Here is a 15,310-nt window from a genome sequence, read left to right as displayed (position 1 = left end):
TTTTAAAAGGAATAATTTCACTAACATGCTTATCACACCTATTTAATTTCCTGTCAAGACGTTTAAGTTAAAACGTTTCAAGAAAGCCATAGGAAAAAGAGATGATGGGCATAAAAGATGGGGAAAAAATCTAATAAATGAGACGTTTGCCCACGTAGAAAATTTAACTCACTTTTCCTCTGGTGATTTAAGAAAAAGTGAATGATATTTAAATCCAAAGACTGAAAATTAATGACAGTTAGGTTTGTCAAAAGCTTTTGAGAAATTAATATAAACTTCCGAATTTGCAAGGGTTTGAATTTTGTTAGCACATTAGTTTTCAAAAACAAAATTTTTTTCGGAACCTAATTGTCATTAATTCCCACTTTTTAGAACCTATAAGTCATTCTCCCTCCACGAAATCGCCCATATACCAGAAACATACATAGCTCTCTGCTTCACGTAAAAACCTAATGGCTATATGCCAATTTGTTTTAATTAATGAATGAAGTAAATAATAATTTTTTTTAATTATTTTGCATTATGCAGAAATACCTAGCGTGCAGGTCACAGTTAAGTCGATCAAAGCTACAAGAAAACGACTAATAGCGGCATCTTTTTTAATTTCAACTTTGCCATCTTGATCATTTAATAGCCTTACCACCGTCCATCCCATTATTATTGTATCACTTGGCTCGCTCCTTTTTTTTTTTTTCAGAAAATAAAAAATAAAAAATAAACACAGGCATCTTTATGTTAAAAGTCTATTTGAGACGATACTAAGTCCATGTTGTTTTTTTCATTATTTTTATAAGTTTTCCTTCCTACAATCTACTCCTCCTATTTTACTCCTATCCAAATATATAAGGTAAATATGAACATCTCTTTCAATCAGGAATTCAAACCTGGTTTCGTAATGTTATGATGAACTAGCGTCTTTTCATAGACTTAATCCCTTTGGTGGGCTCCTTTATATAAACGTTATGTACATCCTCTCAAACAACACAGCATAAACATAGAGAAACATACACGCTCGAAAACTACAAACACAGTGATGATGAATCTCCAAGTTGAAGTAATCTCCACAGAGATCATCAAACCTTCGTCTCCAGCTCCTCATCATCTTCGACGTTATCAGCTCTCTTTTCTCGACCAAGTCTCTCCTTTGGTCTATAATCCTCTCGTTCTCTTTTATGCTCATAATGTTTCTACGAATCCTAAAAAGGATCACTCCAACATGTCCTCCATTACCGACCACCTCAAAAGATCATTGTCCCATGTTCTGACTCATTACTATCCTCTTGCTGGGCGACTCATAGATAATACCTTCATAGACTGCAACGACGAGGGAGTTCTATACTCAGAAACCAGAGTGAAGGGCCAGCTCTTGGATTTTATCCAAAACCCTAACCCTTCTGAACTTAACCGTTTGCTTCCATTTCAACTTGACAAGGTCACTGAGATAACCTTCGGTGTTCAGGTTAATGTTTTTGAGTGTGGCGGAATTGCAATTGGTGCTTGTCTTTCTCATCAGGTCGCAGATGCTTTGTCGTTTTTCACGTTTCTCAATTTCTGGGCTTCTGTTGCTAGTGGTAGTGGACAAGTTGAGTCGACAAGTTATCCAAGGTTTGTGTTACTTACTAACATTTCTTCATTTTTTTTCCCTCTATTGCAAAACAGCTTCTTCTTGTTCTTCTTCTTCTAGAGTCGTAGACTATGTTAGGTTGGACAACATATAATGTTAAAGAAAATTCAGAATCATCATTGAATGTGGTGGAATTGTGATTGAACCAATCACGAATAAATTAATATGTTTTAAATAATATAAGCTTAAAGTTAAAAAGAATAAATAATTCTTTATAATAAATTATCTTTAAATCCAACGATGAAAAGTAATATATAGTAAGATAAAAGGAGATATTCATCCACACACCATAATTTGCATCCAAAGTGTACATGTTTGATAAATTTATAATTTTAGAATACAAACAAGCATCTGTTTTTTTTTTTTGGGGATATTTGCTTCTTCCTTTTTTTTTTTTTTTTCATTTTCCAATGCTTAAAAGATATGAACATAAATTATAGCTTAGAAACATGAATTAAATTCTTAAAAAAAAAAAAATTTGTCCGGAGGAACTGGTTGACCGCCGGTTGTATCGATTCTCCCCGATTTAAGACTCTTTCAACTGGTTCTCCACCGATTCTTTAACCAAACACTTGACAAGTGACTAGTCTGATCTGATCTGGTTCCCACAAATTGGCATTAGTAATCTGTTTTCTAGACAAACTTTTGTATTAATAATAATTAGTGCTAGTTTTCCTTTTACAGCGATAGGTTTGTGTCGGCTAATCTCTTCCAACCCAAAAACACATCAGGGTTCGATGCTAGGTCTGGAATCATAAACGACAACATAGTCTCCAAAAGGTTTGTGTTTAATGCTTCAGCAATCGAAGCTCTGAGGACCAAATATGCTCAAACCGATGAGAAGCTCCCTTCCAGAGTAGAAGCCTTATCAGCTTTCATATGGAGTCGTTACGTGGCAGCCACACAAGACCCACATGGCGGCCCACAAAAAACCTACGCGGTGGTTCACGCCGTCAACCTCCGTCCGAGGATGGAACCACCGTTACCACCAGATTCCTTCGGAAACTATTACCGTGTTACGATGACGCTCATTCCAACGTTAGAGAATGAAGAGGAATGTAACTACGGATTTCTGTTTATAAAACAGGTAAGGGAACAATTGAAGAAGATAGACAAGGGCTATGTGAGAAGGCTCCAAGAAGGAGCAAATGAACATTTGGATTTCCTTAAGGATAGTTCGTACAGAGTGCTTGTGAAGAGAGAGATGGTTTCGTTTAGCTTCACCAGTTTGTGTAGGTTTCCTCTGTACGATGCTGATTTTGGATGGGGAAAACCTACGTGGGTAGGTTCCCCAGCTTTGACTTTCAAGAATCTGGTTGTGTTCATCGACACCAAGAATGGTGGTGGCATTGAGGCCTATGTTAGTTTGACTGTGGAAGACATGGCCAAGTTCGAAGCTGACAAGGAATTGGTCGCATGTGTTCATAAATCAGATACTTGATCCATGGCATGTCTGGGGAAAGGTTTGGATCAAACGATTTGATTGTCATGTGGGATCGATCCTTGCTCTTTCTACATATACTCGATCTACTTGAGCCTGAGGAGTATCTAAATCCACAAGTCTGAGATATCCAATATTGATCAATTTTAGGTCTTTATACATATTTGTATGTATGTACGTACGTACGTATGTATATCAGCAAGTCAGTACGTGGGAAAGAGTAGTAGCAGGATAAGTCGACTCTTGGTCTTGAGAAGTAAATATATCCAAAGAGAGACAAGTCCCCCTAAAAATGAACTTGCGTGCGTGCGTGCGTGTATATATGTGTATAAAATATATCCATATTTGGTATTGTGTGCTGTTCGGAAGATAAATATAAAAGTGATAGTTCCTCTTAGTCATGCAATCATGATGAATCAAAGTGTGTTTATGAAGAATTAATTATTAGTATTTCCAAAAGCTACTATTTTTTGAGTTATAATAAATTTTTCTTAATATAATCAAAATATTCAAACTTATAAAAAACATTCACTCATTAATATAAAACTCAATTGATTAATTTAGAGATATTAAAGAAGCTAAAAATAACTTAATTATAACATTTATTACATGATCTCTCTAAAACTTATATATATCATTAGATTATACTAGCTCTGGTCCTAAATATAGGACTTAATTTGCAATGTAAATGATATTATAAAGTAGGTTTTATGTTTATGACTAAGGTAATATATATTATAAGTTAGGCAAATTAGTTTAGGAAAAAATCGTAAATATAAATACCTTAAAGTAATTCATTTAAGAGAGAATTACAATAAGATTCCAAAAAAAGATAATTACTAAAAAGTTTTAATATATGGATTAAATTTAAGGATTTTAAAATTTTGAAAATTTTAATAAAGGAATATGGTTCTTGACTGGAAACCCTAATGCACTTTAAGCAAATAACATTTATATTCTATATTTTCAGTACTCTAGCATTTTCAGTTTTCTGTTTTGTCAACTTTTTAATAGTCATTTTAAACGTTTTTAATAATTATATTCACTATTTTTAACAATTTTTTTATTCTTTTCAATGTTAAAATTATGAAAGCTAAGTTTAAAAAAAATATACTTTTTGTTTATTGATGCAATAATTAAGCAATAAAGATGTGAGCATTCATTATTCCATTTATTTCTCTAATCAAAATCTCTTTAATTTAATCTCTGTTTTAAGCTTCAAATTAAACCCTTTATCTCCACAATTAATGAGTTTATGAGCATTCAATTATTTTCTTCTTGTGAGGAATATTCTGACCTAAGAACATGAACTTAAGCATGTGAGATGGATGGCACAACCTTCTGTGTATTTGCACTAACGTATATCACCAAAAATAGAGGGAACTTTGAAATTTGAATGGGTGAGATTTAATTCACCACTAATAAAACAGAAATGGATGAATATAACACATACATTGGCGTAAATAATTATTCCTTTTATTAGCCATGAAATTACACAGCCCAAATCTCAATCATAATTATAATGCCACATTCATTCCCTTCATTAAGCGGTTTAAAACCATATTATTAGCATAAAGCATAACTGCATGAGGGATCGAGTTATCGACAATTTGTCGCCTTTAAGCAGTAAAAGACTAGAAGTAGACACGTGTTGGCAGTAGAGGGCCCCAAATAGTCCCCCCCCCCCAGCGGGATATACAGTAGCAGCCTAAGGTTACAAGTATGATTCAATTCACAACCTGACACTCATAAAAAAATTTCATGCCACTAAATTATAAGGCTATATATTATTAAATATATATTATAAGTGTAAATTTTAGTGAAGATTTGGTGTGTATTTCAATAAAATTCTTAAAAGATTTGGTACATGCATTTATGTATTTTGGCAATTTTATTAAATTCTTCAATATTTTCTTATATATGCATTTATGTTAGAAGATTTGGTGTGTATTTCAATAAAATTCTTAAAAGCAGAACTTCACACAGATGCACACTCATTAATTAAATATTTATATATACATAAGCTGATGAATCCTCGTACGTAGATATAGCTAGCTAGAGAGCAGACTTCAGACTTGAATATTTGGAGAAGGCAAGAAGCTTCACAAATTAAAATGGCCTGCCCTCATTTCTCAGCCGCTGCGATGTATAAATTGATGCTTGCGGCCATGGTGATGATGCTCGTCATCTCATTTGGTATGTGTACAACTCTTTAATCAAATATATTATAAGGAATTTTCTTCAAAAATTGAGTGGTTCTTCTCATAAATCCCGGAGAAGGGTATTAATTATGTGTTTTTTCTTATAAAAGACTGCCCCTATTTAACGTTTGAGGAAATTAATTTTTCTTTTTTCTTCTAAAAAATGTAATTAATAATGATTACAAATATGGGTAAACTTGATGATTTTTTCTTCAGTTTTAAATAAATTTCATGGCTTAACCACATCTTTTTGGTTCTAATAAAGTGGTTGAATGTGGCTGATAATGAGAATAGAAGGGTTGTTTGATTTGTTTTTGCTGATATAAAATGAAAGTAGTGGGAAAAATGCAGGCATGAGCTCACAATATTGCCCAGGGCCATGTGCGCAATTTACAAGATGTGACGATTATTGCAAACTGATGGGCTATCAAATAGGGCAATGCGTTCCTCCTGAAAATTACTTCTGTTGCTGTGCAAAATCTGACTAATGCAACTTCATTTCCAGTTCTCCTCTATAATGATGAGTCAATGAATTATATATGTACTCTTAATCTTCTGAGTTATAATATCTCCTTGGTTAAATATATATATTGCCAGCTATTAAATATATATATAAGAATAAGCATGATTTGAATGAGTTTATTACACTTTATGTCATTCGCACATTCACATTAATTATCTCTTAATGGCGGGATTCACTAGACTGTATATTAATCAATTATTATGAATTATGATCACATTTATTGTAAACAAATAAGTATGCTAACAGCAGCGCAATAATTAACCATGTTCGGATCAGCTTCACAGGATGATTATTTATAGGGTAAAAATATAATTTTAATTCTGATCTTATTTTTTAGGTATTATTTTATTGTTGATCTTCTTTTGGGATAAGGTGAAAATTTTTTCAAAAATTTTCACTCAAGAGTACTGGACATCGAAATTTTTTTTGGGTAAAAATTTGTCTCGAAAATTTAAAATCGTAACAATATTATCTCCAACTATTAAAAACCCAACATTGATTGTTAAAATATTGATATTGATCATTAATTAAAATATTGATATTGATCGTTAATATTTTTAAAGATAGGGAATAATATTGCTATAATTTTAAACTTATGTTAAGGTTTACCTAGTATTTTAAACTATTTTTGATGGTTATTGGTAAAGTTTTGGCCCCACTCTATTAAAAATGGAGATCCCAAACTCCATGTGACAGCTGGGCATTTGCTTTTCAAACGATGACACGTAATTTTTAAATAGCCAACTGTGCATTGGGGGGGGGGACAAGAGCTCAACGCTCACACAAAATGCAATCCCTCCTTCCCATGACTGCCTCGACCTTCCTCTTTTCCGATGACCTAGTGAACGATTGAGACAGAGGCCTCCTCCAGTAATGAGAATGGTGGCAACAATGACCTTCTTCATTTAGCAACAATGGTGGCGGCAACCGCCGGCGAATGAATTTTCCAGATTGATGGAGTATGAGCACGAAGGCAGAGATATTTAACGAAAGAGAAGTGGCGGCGCTGAGGAAATGGCACCAGAAAGCGAGGAATTGGAGGTTAAGAGGAGTTGAGGTTCAGCGGGAATAGCGTCGAAAACGTCGGGGCCGTCCATGCATCCGGCGTCTCCCTTAAGACACTACCGGAGTGAAGTGGATACCGTCGGCGTCCACATGTCTCCCAGAAGATCAAACATGGAGGCGGAATATTCTGCATCTCCATTGCATTACATGAAGGTAGCTTCATCTAACCATCAGCAGCAGCAAGTGGAAATGAAGCCTCAACGCGGTCAACGTCAACCTGAAAGTCAAGCGCCTCCCTCCATTAATGTAGCTCAACATGAGTAATAGCTTCGGTTGATGAAGTTTTTTTTAAGTGAATGCATGGAAACGTTCGCGCACACACGCAAAGGTGTCAGTTCATGCTACTATTTATAAAGGATAAATGCTTAGCTGTCAAACTGAGTTAGGGCCCGTTTGATAGAAAAAAATCAATATCAATCAATATCAATATAACTTTACTATCTACAGCATATATTAGCAGACCCTCAATATAACTTGGCTTTTTTACTGGTATACTGCAAATAGTAAAAATATGTATATCAAAATCTGACAGTTTCAAAAGTATTTACTAATATGTTATACTTAAAATTGTTCTTCAGAAGAACAATTTTTAAAGCTGTTTTTCTGGTGAATGATTTTTTTAGAATCAGTCATCGATTTGCGTGAAGTAACTGAAAATCATTCTTCTGATGAATGATTTCAAAACTTCATCTCGTGCCAAACATTTTTCACATTCTCTCCTAATAAATGAAAATGAAATGATTAGTATAATAATTTATCAAATCATTTGAATGAAAAATCATGACTAAATAATGGGAGGAAAGTGTTGATAATTAAATAATAATATTAAAACTAATTGTGAAATGAGTATAAGATGTATATTAATTAAAAATAAAAAGTAATAAATATTTTATTATAAAAATATTAAATAAAAATTAGGCTTTTTTACCAGTATGCTACAAACAATAAAAATATATACTAAAATGCTGCAATTTCAAAAGTTTTTACCAATATATTATACTGAAAATCACTTTTGGCAAGAACGACTTTCAAATTATAAACAATTCGTTCTTGGCAATGATCTGTATGTTATCTGATAAAAAGTGAAATTGTTCATTTGACATTTTTTTTAAAAATCAAGAACGATTTTACTTTTTTACTATTTCTTCTTGATGCGAGAATCTCAGCCATTTCCTTTACATGCAAGAATCTCTCTGCCATTTTCTTCCTACTGCTTGCTTCTCTTACTTGTCAACTCAATTTTTTTCTTTCCAAGCAAACTCGTGAGGCCACAGCAATCTGCATGCTTTTATATATTTACATGTTCAGTTTTTGTTTCCTACTTCATCTCCTTTCATCTCAGAGCTTTCTCTTCTTCTTCCTCCTCCTTCTCCTCCTACTCTCGGTGGTTCACTTGCTTCATTTTCATTGTTCTCTTGCTCTATTATTTTTTCACTTTTGCTTCCAAACACTTGACAAACTCTTTTACTGCTGCTGCAGGCATGTTTTTTCTCTTCTATTTTTTTTTTCAAAAAATTTGCATCTCTGATATAGAATTTGATTTTTCATCCATACTACCCTTGATGAGCTAATATTTCATTATTTTAATTTTCAGGAGGTGAGTGGTGAGTTCAATAATCTAGAATATTTATACTCTTTCTAGGCCAGGTGCCTCTTATTTTGACAGTAGTTTTAGGATGTTAAGATTTTGATATAAGCTCTAACTTTTTTTTAGTATATGATTATTATTTTTTCTTATAAAAGTATACTTTTCCAGGAATTTAAATTTGGTAAGATAAAACTGAAAAATAATTATACATACACCTCAAATATAAAATCTATGGTATATATTGAGTTGGCAAAAAAAGAAAGAAAGAAAGAAAGTGTTCTCTCCACTTCAAGTGAACTATTGCTTTCATATATTTTTTAGGCAAAAATAAAGTGTAAGTAATAAAAAATTGAAATGAATGAAGGGCACTCATAATTTCTTTTCTTCATTTTGCTTTTTTCTTGTTATTTGCTATGTTGCATTTTTTAATTGGTGATGACATATCATGATATTAGTGTTTTGAATCAAGAGTAAAATACTCTGACTATCATTCTATTTTGCATCAATTACATAGACCTTCCTTTTATTTTAAAAACATACAGTTTAGTCCAATTAGTTAATACTATTGAGAGTATTCTAAGAAAATATTAAAGAAACAACATACCTACAGCAGCAGTGAAAGAGTTTGGCAAGTGTTTGGACACAAGAATAAAAAAATAACAGAGTAAGAGAACAATAAAAATGGAGCAAGTGAACCAACGAGAAGAGAAGGATGATGAAGAAGAAGAAGAGAGAGCTCTGATATGAAAAGAGATGAAGTAGGAAATAAAAAACTGAATATGTAAATATATAAAAGCACACAGATTGCTGTGGCCTTACGGATTTACTTGGAAAGAAAGAATTGAGTTGACAAGCGAGAGAAGTAAGCATTGGAAAGGAAATGACAAAGAGATTCTTGCATGTAAAGGAAATGACAGAGATTCTCGTATGGGGATGATTTCACTTTTTGATTTACAAAAATAAAATAAAATGTCAAAAAGTGAAATCCTTCATGCTAAGAACGATTTTACTTTTTATCAGATAACATACAAATCATTCTAGTAAGAACGTCTTGTGTATAATTTGAAAATCATTCTCGACAAGAACAATTTTAAGTATAATAAATTGATAAATTGATAAATATTTTTAAAATTGTAGCATTTTGGTATATATTTTTATTATTTATAGCATACGGGTAAAAAAGCCATATAACTTTAGCCTGCCACACATTCTTACTGGCTCCTCTCTTGTAGTACTGTTCATGTGAACAGTAGCAGCGACAACATCACGAGGCTTATAGTTTGGGCTCTGTGAGACTTGCAGCATAATCATCAAGTTTGAATTTCAAATTTTGAAACTCCCTCCATCCTTGTGGTTTCATTTTCATAATCCTTCTCTCTCTCTCTCTCTCTCTCTCGTTTCTTCTTTTTTCTCTCCTCAACAAATATATGTTCTACTTCACCTTTCATGTTCTCCTCCACTAAATTTACAGCGGGAAATCGACCTCCATAGTCTCACAACCAGAAATCACGCTTCCATTCTCACCGCTAGGGAATGCTTCGTATTAAACCTTCTCCCTTTCTTCATGGTTAGTGGTTGGTCTCTCTTGTAGGAGTTTTCTTATTGCTCTTGTTCGATTGATGTCCTTTCATCCATGGAGGGTTACCTGAAGAAATCAAACAAAAATTTTAGGCTAAACTCCATTGTCGTTATTCTTACCTCGAACATCACTTCTCTATTTAGCTGAGCCATGTTCTTTACTCCCGACCATTACGCGAATTTCTGCACCGCACCAGAACAGTGACTCCCATGCTTTCTAAACCACATTACTAGAATTCCAGAGAGTGCAATAGGTTGCTTCTGGGCTCGAATTTACCTACCTTCCTACTGCTCCTATTTCTTCTTTATCAGCAAGGCGAATGAAGATAAATATGTTTCTATGCTTTTAAAATTGTTATGCTCGCTCCTTTCAAAATCACATTTAACGAGGCCATGGTTTAAGAAAGAGAACAGGGCATCAAGCAGGTAGCTAGGAAGATGAAGGGAAAATGAAGAAAATAGAGATCCCCTAAGCGATGGCCAGTTGAAAGTTGTAGTTCACAAACATATTAAGAGACAGTGAATCTAGTGAGGGACACGCAGTGGCGTATTTTTTTTTTTTCACACAGAGTAGTATTAGTTTACCTCATTCTTTTTGTTCAATTTCTTATGCCCCAATGTTACTATGCTTCTGTAGGAGGAAGAGGATCAGGTGTGACCTTTTTGGTGATTCAGCTAAAGATGCTTGGATTGAGTTGAAGCCAGTGAAATGGCTTCAGAAGCTCGTCATCATTGTCCATTATGCATTGTTTAAGAAAGAGCATGATGATTGACTGACTAACTTCAACATTATCCCCAGGGGTTTTATGCTTGACGACTTAACCAGCTACCTTTACGCAACAAGGATATTCTAAAACCCAACTTTTTATGATATTATGATTGTAGGGAGAGCATTATTGCCTGTGTTGTGTTGAGTCACGTTTTTGTTATTTTGATGTGTAAAGAATATGAAAAATGGTCACAAAAACTATTTCTGTAACATGGCACAAGTTTTTTTATATTTGGTTCTTTGCTTTTAATTGTTGTAATGCAAACCATAATGCACTATGTACAACTTGCTCCCTTTTTGTACACGTTATGAAGTGGAAAATATGTGGTCGTAGCTAGTACTTCTGTGAAAGAAATAAATAGAATCCAAATATTTTCATCATTGATAATGATTGGTTGATAGTTATTGGTTTAACTATTTGCAATTGTATCTTCCAAGTATCATACTTGTCTAAATAATGTTGTGGAATGGATATATCATTCTTTGAGGTATCATGTGTTTCGTTATGAAGGTACAACAATACATCAGTGAAGCCCAAACCTATGGTAGTTTGTGATGCGCAGCTTTTTAATGTGTTTCTTGAAAGCAAAAGATTAGCTTCATGCCTATTAATCCGGAGCTGCTATTATCCAAACCAAGTGCAAATAGATTATGTGGTACTTTGGGGACATTCTCAATGATAGGAAATTGGCCTTGCCATATCTAACTGCATATGCATATCATTTAAGGAGGTGTTTGGAAAAAAGTGCTTCTCATAAGCACTTTTCTGCAAAAGGAGGCAAATTCCTCCACATATTTACTTTGTAAACCATAAAAGCACTTCTGAAACTATGGTTTGGTTTCCATCCAAACACCTCCTAAATATCTTTTGTGATATATGTTCCACTGCAGCTCCTTCTCATGCCCCTGGACCCTCATTCATGAAGAGATCTCTCAGGGAGATGTTTCAGGCCGAGCTTCAAGAGTTTGAGAAGAGAGTTTATGTCACTGCTCGGGAATATGGGGAAGTCTCAGATAGAAAGTTTGAAGGCATTTCCAAAATCCTAGATCTTCATAGACAAGCAATGATGGTTTTGGAAAAGGAGGTTTCTCAGAGATTTGATTATGTTGACAGAGAAATTCGAGAGCTCAAAGGGATAGTAGCCACTCTTTGCAACAACTTCTCTGCCCCCAGTACTACCTTCAGCTTTGAGGACTTACTCCATCATCCCCCATCTCCTCCTCATCATGAGCCTGGACCTTCTACCTCCACTATACCCACTTCTCCTGTTTCCACTTCACCATCTGTACCATCTACCTCTCCCAGTCCCTCTCCTACTTTGGCCCTGATCACTGTCCCCCAGTCAGTTTCCTCTCTTCATATTCCATCTCTCTCTCCACTTTCTCACCTTCCCCCTCTTCCTATTCCCCTGTCTATTCCACCTGCTTCTACTTCTTCCTCTTCCCCACCTGATGTTGACAAAAAGGGGGAGAAGGATTCTAATGCTTAGAGTCTCTTTTTACTTTTACTCTGATGTGCTTTTATTGATGTTTAGCTATGTGTTCTGAGTTTACTGAGTTTTACTGATGTATTTTGACAGTTGACTTTACTTCGATTTATTGATGTATTTTAACAATTGATTTCACTTCAATCTGTCTACTGCTTAATTTTTACTATTTCTGATGTTATTTGATTAATATTTCCTACCTATATTTTGTCATCATCAAAAAGGGGGAGAATGTTAGGATTAAGGTTTTGATGATAACAAAGTGAGTAATTTGTGATTCAACATGTTGATCGATCATCTGATCGATCAAGGTTTTATCGATAAGCTGATAGATAATAACTCTGTTTAATTAAGTAAACTCAGCAGAAACTTTGATCGATAACGTGTTAGATAATGTGTTGATCGTTCATTCTTAGTTGCATATGAAAATCTGGGATAAATTATCGATCACTTGATCAATAATCAGAATACAAATTTAATAAATGTTTATCAATCACATGATCGATAAACTGATTATTGATGAAAAGACCGATAAATGGTAAGGCACTTTACTCATTCTATGTTTTGCTTTTATTGCCATTTATCGATCACCCATTTATCGATAATATAATCGAACATTGCCTCATAACTTTTTGTGCAGGAATTTATTTCAGTGGCTTATCAATCACATGATCGATAATCATCATATCTTTGTCACATCGTGGCTCTTCGATCACCGGATCGATAATCAGATTATCGATAATATTATCGATAACCACCCTTCATGTTTACGATGTTTTCACTTAACTTGATCAATAAATCAGCTCCTTTGTTTTACAGAAAAGACCTCTTTATCGATAACATTATCGATCAACCCTTTATCGATCATCTATTTGATCAACTTACATAGTCTGTGCTTTCACAAAATATACTTTTGCCTACTGTTTATTGATAAGGTTATCCATCATCTATTTATCGATAAAGTGTTCGATAATTAGTGTTTCAAAAGTCATTTCTATAACACTCTATTTTTCGATAACCTGATCGATCAACAAGTGTTCAATCACTTGTTCGATCATGAGGCGATTTCAGTTTAAACCTTAAGTCTCGATATTTCTCAAAATTTATCATATACTTCATTCGAGCTTTTTTCAGCCTTCATAAATGTCTTGTTTCACTATTTAAAGAGTGTCAAAATCAAAAGCAACCTTGATCCTCATTGTCTATGCATCATAGTATGATATCACTATTTCCTTTTATCGATCACCTGATCGATAAACTGGTGATCCATCACTTGATCGATAATCTTAGGTCTCTAGTTCAAAAGTCTTCACTCAGAATAATCGATAACCTGATCGATCAAGTAATATTCGAACATCACTTTGATCAAGCACGTTCAGTTCCTACCCAGTGCATCTGACAACTGATTGATTCTAACCATAAACTATGAATATTCGATTATCAGTTGTTTGGATCTACTCTTGATCTTATTCTATGAAGAATAAACTTATTGAATTAATGTATTTGTGCAGATTACGAAGAAAATCCCAACGACACTCCAATGGTTGTCCAAGTAGCCTGTAACCTACCTTGTCAGAAGCATTAATGGCGGAAACCGTTGCAACTGGAAAAACATGCAACCAAACTCACAACGGTTAGAAGCTCTTCCGTCTAACGGTTACTAAACGACCTCAACTATAAAAGGCGTGAAGAAGCATTAAATGGAGTGATTTGAATACGCGAGCTACCCTCTGTTGATTTTTACTGTTGCATTCAATACTCTGTTATTTCATAACTCCGAGCATCAGTGATTATCATTTATTCACTCTGTAAGAGAGTTTATTGACTACTCATTAATCATGTTTGTGTGATACTCAAGGGTGTGGACTCTTGAGTGGGGCTGTAACCTTAAGGGAAGTAACGGGGAGTGATTGAGAGTTTCAATTACTGTACTGAGGCGCTAAGAGCCCAATCAATCTTGTATCATAGTGAAATACTCAGAGGTGTTATGAGGACTGGACGTAGGTCAAGTGGTTGAGACCGAACCAGTATAAATCTTGTATCTTCCTTTCTACAGTGAAATCATTTGAAACTCACACTCTCTGTTTCCGATAGTTCTTTGTTTTAATTTTGTAAATTTTTATAACTTACCTAATTCACCCCCTCTTAGATGAGACTGCCACTAACAAAATGGATGAATGGATCAGGCAACCCAACATGGGATCTTGTGTTGCCAAGTCGATAAACACCTCACCAGGGCCGAAATTCACAAGCTCACAACAATCTCACTTGTGGCCAAAGCTTGGTCGAAATTTCAGCAGGAGCAACAGCAAAGGAATGGGAGAACAGGTAAATGGGAGAAGAGCCAAAGTAATTTCGGTGCTTTCTTACCGTTAGAGCCTTTGACAGGAGTAATTATTACTCAAACGACTAGTGTTTGCATTCTAAGAAGCTACAATTTTTTGCTTCACCAGAAACCTTGGTTTTGCTAGCCAAAACCAATGTTTTGGTAGAAACCTTGGTTTTTTTTTTAAAAAAAATAGGGTGTTTGGCAATCAGCTTCTCCAAACCAAGATTTGGGGCCTAGAAGCACTTTTGCCCCAATTGCCAAGCACCCCCTTAATAAACATTCCGCAAACACTAGATTATTCATGAGGGGCAGTCATTTTTTACCATCTTATCGTGGATGCCTTGCTAATTTGTTTTGTGTAAAGAATTATAATGAAATGAAAAAGTAAAATCATCCTTGCCGGTTGGCTGGAATGGAAAAGAATGGAAAGAAATGAAATGACAATTTCTGATTGATAACATGTTTAGTAAGCAATGGAATAAAAAATGAGTCGATGAAAAATATTATTTTTGGTTGGATGAAAATAGGTTGAAAAATTTTGCAATTTTCCCATGTTACCCTTAATGAAAGAATATAATTTTTTAAAATAAAAGTATTTTTTTAACATTATAGAATAATAATATTATTAAAAAATTAATAATTCAAAAAAATAAATAAAAATATATTATAATTTAAATAAATTTTATAGTCAATATAAATTTACAA

At 34.1% G+C, this 15,310-nt stretch overlaps 1 protein-coding gene across 1 annotated transcript; it reads left to right on the top strand.

The window, feature by feature from the left end:
- The first annotated feature begins 989 nt into the window (after positions 1-989).
- On the top strand, positions 990-3,427 carry LOC114735500 (vinorine synthase-like). Its single transcript, XM_028923196.1, has 2 exons — positions 990-1,605; positions 2,309-3,427. Exons 1-2 carry the CDS (start codon positions 1,034-1,036, stop codon positions 3,063-3,065), a joined length of 1,329 nt encoding a protein of 442 aa, XP_028779029.1. The 5' UTR covers positions 990-1,033; the 3' UTR covers positions 3,066-3,427.
- The last annotated feature ends 11,883 nt before the right edge of the window (positions 3,428-15,310 follow it).

Source organism: Neltuma alba, unplaced genomic scaffold (genome assembly GCF_004799145.2).
Source record: "Neltuma alba isolate B1F8T4 unplaced genomic scaffold, ASM479914v2 tig00013210_pilon, whole genome shotgun sequence".
In the NCBI taxonomy this organism is placed as follows: domain Eukaryota; kingdom Viridiplantae; phylum Streptophyta; class Magnoliopsida; order Fabales; family Fabaceae; genus Neltuma; species Neltuma alba.
This window is presented reverse-complemented; position numbering and strand designations above follow the sequence as displayed.